The sequence below is a fragment of the Trichechus manatus genome, unplaced genomic scaffold (genome assembly GCF_000243295.1).
Source record: "Trichechus manatus latirostris isolate Lorelei unplaced genomic scaffold, TriManLat1.0 scaffold00244, whole genome shotgun sequence".
NCBI lineage: Eukaryota > Metazoa > Chordata > Mammalia > Sirenia > Trichechidae > Trichechus > Trichechus manatus.
The window spans coordinates 2,891,231-2,897,451 of NW_004444180.1; the positions used below are offsets into that span (position 1 = coordinate 2,891,231).

The following is a 6,221-nucleotide window of genomic DNA, read 5'->3' on the forward strand; positions in this document are numbered from 1 at the left end:
GGCAAGGTCATTCTACAGGGGGGTTGGGCAGGGAGGCAAGGGTCTTACGATGTCCTCTCCTGCAGGCTGCTCCTCAGGGTGAGGTGACGCGGGTGCCACCACCTCCTGCTGGCCCGGTGACTCAGCACATGCGCCCTGACCAACAGGACTTTTGCCCCGTACCTGCTCTTGAGCTCAGCGGCCTCCACTCAGCTCCCTCCGGGTCTCCCTGCCCAGAATGCGAGGGGCTAGGGCCCCCAGGGGCCAGGGCCAGCCCTCCAGCAAGATGGGTGCTCTGCACCGGCCGGGGGTCCTCCTGCTAACCTACGTGCTGGCTGCATTGGAATTCGCCTGCCTGTTCATGCAGTTCTCCACTGTGCCAGTGAGTACCCCTCAGGCAGCGGGCCACGGAGGCCGCACTGTCCCTCTTGCCTCGTCTGTGCAGGGCTGGGGGCTTCACGCTGCCTGCGGGCCCTCCCTCTTGTGCTGGGAGTGTACCGCCAGCCCTGGGGAGGCCAGCAGAGTGGGGCTCCCTGCCGCAAGGCAGCAACCGTCACGTGATGCCCTGTCTCTGTTTACCTTCCTGGGCCCCGCCCCCCCTCCCACCTTGGGGCCTGCGCCCTATGGATCCTCTGCCCAGCAGGTGCTTCCAGGACATCTGCTGGGCCCCTGTCATCCTGCAGTCAGGCCTCTGCTCAGGGACCTGCCAGTGGGCCTTCCCTGACCCTCGCCTGGTGCTGTGGGGTCACCTCACTCCAGCCCCTCGTCCAGCTGGCCTACCACACGACACCCCATTCTAGCGTATTCTGTTCCTGTGGTTCCCACGCATGTGAGCTCCAACCACGAGGGCAGGGACTTGGTCGTTGTCTTCTCTATGGCCCCCAGGGTGGAGCACGGCCTGGCTGCCCACCGCCACCTCCCACTCATCACCTCCCCACGCGTGCTGGTCCACTCCTGCAGCTGGCCCTTGGAGTCTCTCCCTGCAGGCCATCAGTACCCAGGTGTTCACCTCTCCTTGTCTGGGTGGGGCCGTGGCACTCCCAGCGCCTGGTCAGGGTGAGGACGGGGCCTAGGGCCCTAATTAAAGCCAGCCCCTGCTCTATTACCCCAGGAATCCAAGGCTCAGAGATGCCTGGGGACAGCTCACACACGAACACACAGAATTTTAGACATAGCCCAAACCTGGGGCAGCCCAGCTCCCCAGCTGGGGCCTTCCCCATGTGCCCCACTGGGAAGTTCAGCCTGGGCTCAGATGCCTCCCCTCTGCTAGGCCCTCACAGCCTGGGGCTGGGGACCTCGGGTGGCAAGGACATCAGCCTGTGTCATAGCAGGGGCTCCTGGTCAAACAGTGAGTCCCAAAGGCCCCATCCTACGCCTCCCAAAACGTTTTCTCGGGCCTGGGTCTGCGCCCTGATTGTCCTCGGCTGAGCGCTGTGACCCTGGCCAGCAGCCTTGGTTTCTCCTTCGGAAAATGGACAATAACAACCCCTCCCTCGCGGAATCAGTGCTGAGAGCCGAGTGATTGTCTAAAGCCCGTGGAATGGCCTAGCACAGAGCAAGGGCTGAAGAAGTGTTTGCGGTGTTATCCTCACCATTGTTGCTGGCTCGCATGGGGGAGCCCCCAGTTGTTCCACAAATTTGTGTTGAGCCCTTGCTGTGAGCACACGCAGTTCTCAGAGCTCAGAATGCGGCACAGCAAACCGGAGCTCATGCCCAGTATGCGTGGTGGGAAGGGGGGACAGCCGTGAGCAGTAAGCGTGGGGCTGTGGGGCGGGGCGGGGGGACAGCCGTGAACAGTAAGCATGCTGCAAGTGGTCTCTGACTTACAAAGGGATTCCATTCCCATGACTCCGTGGAATGACCTAAGTCATTCCGATGACCTAAGTCGAATACTTTTTTTTTTTTAGTTTTCATGATTATTGCCTTTTATTATCGGTTTCTTTATAAATCCGATTTTTGAACATCTGCGAATGAACATCTGAGAATAATACCATCAGCAAAGCATGCGCTGCAACATTGTACACAGTGTTGTTGTCACGTGTCCTCAAGTGGGTTCCCCCTCATCGCGACCCCATGTACAACAGAACATAGTAATATGTACATATGACTAAGGCTAAAGCCAGAAAACCAAACCCAGTGCCGTCCAGTTGATTCCAACTCATATCAACCCTACAGGACAGAGCAGAACTGCCCCATAGGGTTTCCAAGGAGGGGCTGGTAGATTCAAACTACCGACCTTTTGGTTAGTACCTGCAGCCGTGAGCTGCTGTGCCACCAGGGCTCCGACTAAGGATAAGATGTATCAAAAAAAAAAGAGAGAGACAACAGACAGTCGTAAGTGCGGTTTGTTGTAACTGGAACACGTCTTGAGTCAGACACTGCCTGTAACAACTAGGCTGTGTAACTTATCAGACCATCGCACGTGCTGTGGGAAAAGAAACGGCAGGGTGGGGTGAGAGGGCTGTGAGGGCCAAGGCTTGAAGGAAAAGAAGAAGAGAGAAAAGCCTCGGGGCAGAACAGCCAGTGCAAAGGCCCTGGGGCAGCAACAGGCCAGCGCAGCTGGAAGGGGGCTGGTGGGGGGCAGGCGTTGCGGCCAGAGAGGAGGCAGTGGCCCCATCGTGGGGAGACAGATTGCACTCTGAGATGGATGGAACCCCAGGGAGGACACACTCTGACTTCTAAGTTATACTGGCACTCATGACTTATGCTGCCAGGCTGTAAATAAACTGGGGGGGGGTGGGGCAGAAGAAGGAGAGACCAGATGCCTGGAGGAATCCAGGGGACGGGTGGTGGTGGCCGTGGAGGAGACGGGAAGTGATTGGGATCTGGATCAGCTGTGGGAGTTGCCGTGGGATTAGATGTGGGGTGAAGGAGAAAACGGGGAGCAAGGGATGGCACTGAGGTCTTGGGCCTCAGCACTTGGAAGGATGGAGGTGTCGGCACCCGAGATGGGGCGGCTGCAAGAGGGGCCGGTCTTGGGGAGGCCAGAAGCCCCATTTTGGATGCCTTGCATTGGAGATGCCATTAGACATCCAAGTGGCAGGGCAGTGGGGGGACGTCAGTTTAGCAGAGAGGGCCAGCGACACAAACAGCACGGAGGTGGGGTGCATGCATGACCCCAGGGGGCTCCACCAGGAATGAGTGCAGGTGGGGCAGAGGAGGGGCCAGGTGTGGAGGAGGGGCGGGCCCAGGTGACCCAGGACAGTCCAGAGCAGGGGGTCACAGAGGAGGGAGGGGGCCACCCCAGATGCAGCAGGCAGGTCCTGGGTGACCTCCCCAGGGGAGAGGGTGAGGCCTGATGGGGGGAGGGGAGGGGGAGATAAGACCTGGAGGCAGCCAGGCCAGGCAGCTCTTCTGAGGTCTTTGGCTGCAAAGGGGAGCTGAGCAAGGGGCAGCGGCTGGTCTTTGGAAAGACAGGAGAAATAGCAGCCCCCTGGGGGAGGAGACGGGAGAGAGGGGCAGAGGGGAGACACTGGGGAGCCCTCAGTGAGCAGGCAGGAGGCTGGGAGGGATGCACTGGGGGAGGGAGACTTGGGTGGGCAGGCCCTGGGTGTCAAGGTGCCCGCAGGTGGGCAGGTGTGATGGTGGGAAGTGGGGGCTGTCACAGCATCGGGGATGACAGGGCAGGGGAGGAGGAAGAGGCAGGTCTGAAGGCAGAAAAGGAGGAGGGACAGTTGCTAGGGCAAAGGGGAGCGACTCACCAGGGGGGAGGTGGCATGACTGTCCAGCAGGGTCGGGGAGGGGAACCTGCAGGGGCTGCAGCTGGAGGAGGTTGCACGCAGAGTGGGGTGCATCCCAGGAGCAGGGGGGGTCAATTCTCATTGGGGAGGGGTGCGCTAGACAGAAAGAGAGTGGGTACCGCGTCTGAGGGGAGGGAGGCGGGATTACTGGAGGAGGCCAGGGTGTGGGAAGGAACAGCTTCGGGGGCTCTGAGGTCACAGTGTGGGAACAGGATCGGGGCTGGGGTCTCCAGGACACTGGTCATGGGCATCCTGGGTAGGTGGGTGGGAGGGGCTAGGAGTGGCTGGGGGCTGCGTGGCAGAGCCACACTGAGCAGGCCCATGTCCTGCTGGGAAATGGTGCGCTTGGGACAATTGATGGACTATGCTACCACCTTCCCTACTTGGCTTTTAGTGGGTGAAGCCTTTGTTCAAAGGCCCCCACCCCACCCTCCTGGGACCCTGGATGCCCAGTTCTCCCATGGCGTCCCTCTTGTGTTTCAGTACCTGGCCCGAAGGCTGGGCCTGGACTCCATCGCCTTCGGCTACCTGCAGACCATCTTCGGGGTGCTCCAGCTGCTGGGCGGGCCTGTGTTTGGCAGGTACTGTGGGGGAGGGCGCGCGAACCCTCACCCCAGAATGACCCCGCCCACCCCTCAAAGGTCACAGGCTGGGTCAAGCCGGACTCCCCACCTCACACTGGGCGCCACACAGGCAAGACAGCGGCTCCTGAGTCACAGATGGGTGAACTGAGGCATGGGGCAGCTTTGGTCCCTTACAGCGGGAGTTAAGCCCCTGCCCCCAGGGTTTTCCCGCCCCCTGGCTTTCACAGATTCTGGTTTGTGGCCAGACAGGATTTAATGGGGAATCTCACGGCCATAAACGCCCAGCGCCCTAAGCCAGCTTGCTCACCATCAACTTATATTGAAAAGGCCACGCCAGGGACGGGCCGGGACTACAGGCAGGGGCTCCAGGCACCGTGGCCCCCAAATCCCTACTGGTCTCAGAAACACGGTGGTCACATCGTCCCTGGCTGATGTCACTGTGGACAGGACAACATGCAGGAATCGAATCTTTAATGTTTAGGCAGAAAACGCAGGATGAGAAGGGCATCTGGGGGGTCCCATGCATGCTAGAAAGAACACAGACGGGCAGGTGAGTCTGTTAAAGGGCTTGAGCCTGGGACCTACTTCCCGTAAAGCACACACACCCTGGTCCATGCGCTTCAACAGTTGATTTTCATACGGAGTGGCAACGGCCTCCGGGGCCAGACACCTCCGACGCACTGCCGCTGCTCGGTCCCATTGGGACGATGGGGAAACTGAGACCAGAGGGGACGGAGGTCTGCCTCAGGAGGCACCGCAGCCCCACAGGGGCCCAGGCCCTGCCCCCACTACCCTAATCACTCCATCAGTCCTGGCTGTGTGTGGGAGGCGCATCAATGGCCTGGCTCCCCAGCAGCTCGAGGGTGAGGGGCCTGGGCAGGCATGTGCCGGTGGGGAACCCCGGTCTGTGAAGTGTCGCAGGGGTGGGGATCCCGCCACAGTCGGTGAGGGGTGGGGTCCACCCTGCTGCCCCCGTGTCCCGCCCCAGGTTCGCAGACCAGCGCGGAGCGCGGGCCGCGTTCACGCTCTCCTTCCTGGCGGCCTCGGCGCTCTTCCTGCTCCTGGCGGCCGCCTGCAGCCCAGGCCTGCCCGGCGTCGCCTTGCTCTTCATCTCGCGCCTGCCCAGCGCGCTCATGCACACGCTGCCAGGTAAGGCGAGGTGCTGCGGCCGGGAAAGCCCGGGTCCCGAGAGGCGGAGGGCGTGGCCTGGGTCCGGGAGAGGGACGGTGTCGGGGGCGAGGAGGCAGTGTGAGGCCTGGGGTGCTGGGGCCTGAGCCAGAAGTTTGGGGTGAGGAAGGGAGAGACCGGGAGAAGGGGCGGGGTGGTGTGGGGGTGTGGCCTGGAGGGGAAGGGGCGTGGTGGGGGCGAGGCCTGGCGGGAGTAGGGCTAGGGGTGGGACGGGGTGAGGGGTGCCGCGGGGCCTGGCCTGGCCCAGGGGATGGAGGGAGGGGTGCTCTGGGGCGTGGCCTGGCGGGAGTAGGGCTAGGGGTGGGACCGCGTGAGGGGTGCTGCGGGCCTGGCCCAGGGGATGGAGGGAGGGGGGCTCTGGGGCGTGGCCTTGGCGAGGCGGGGTCAGCGTGGGGGTCCGCGCGTTGAGCGCCCCGCTCTCCCCGCAGCCGCTCAGATGGTCATCACGGACCTGTCCCCGCCGGAGGAGCGGCCCGCAGCCCTGGGCCGGCTCGGCTTCTGCTTTGGCGTCGGCATCATCTTCGGCTCCCTGCTCGGCGGGACCCTGAGCACCACGTGCGGGTGAGTAGCCGGGCGTGGCGTGCCGCGCGCTCTGCGCCCCACGCCCTTCTCTGGGCCTCGGTTTCCTCGTCTGCACAGGTTGGGCCCGCGTGGACGGAGACTGGGCGTGGCGCGGGGGGGCGTGGCTCGCGGGGGGTGTGTGGCTCGCGGGGGGCGTGGCGCGCGGGCG

General features: G+C 62.8%; 1 protein-coding gene across 2 annotated transcripts in view; it reads left to right on the forward strand.

Moving 5' to 3' along the window:
* The first annotated feature begins 217 nt into the window (after positions 1 to 217).
* Positions 218 to 6,221, forward strand: part of SLC22A18 (solute carrier family 22 member 18) — a 27,699-nt gene continuing 21,695 nt past the window's right edge. Inside the window, exons 1-4 of one of the 2 annotated variants that reach the window (XM_004389392.2) lie at positions 218 to 361; positions 4,203 to 4,300; positions 5,292 to 5,452; positions 5,920 to 6,052. In XM_004389392.2, the coding sequence (XP_004389449.1) occupies positions 218 to 361; positions 4,203 to 4,300; positions 5,292 to 5,452; positions 5,920 to 6,052 (536 nt within the window). The remainder of the gene's footprint in view (positions 362 to 4,202; positions 4,301 to 5,291; positions 5,453 to 5,919; positions 6,053 to 6,221) is intronic. The other variant, XM_023724397.1, reaches the window with a different exon arrangement.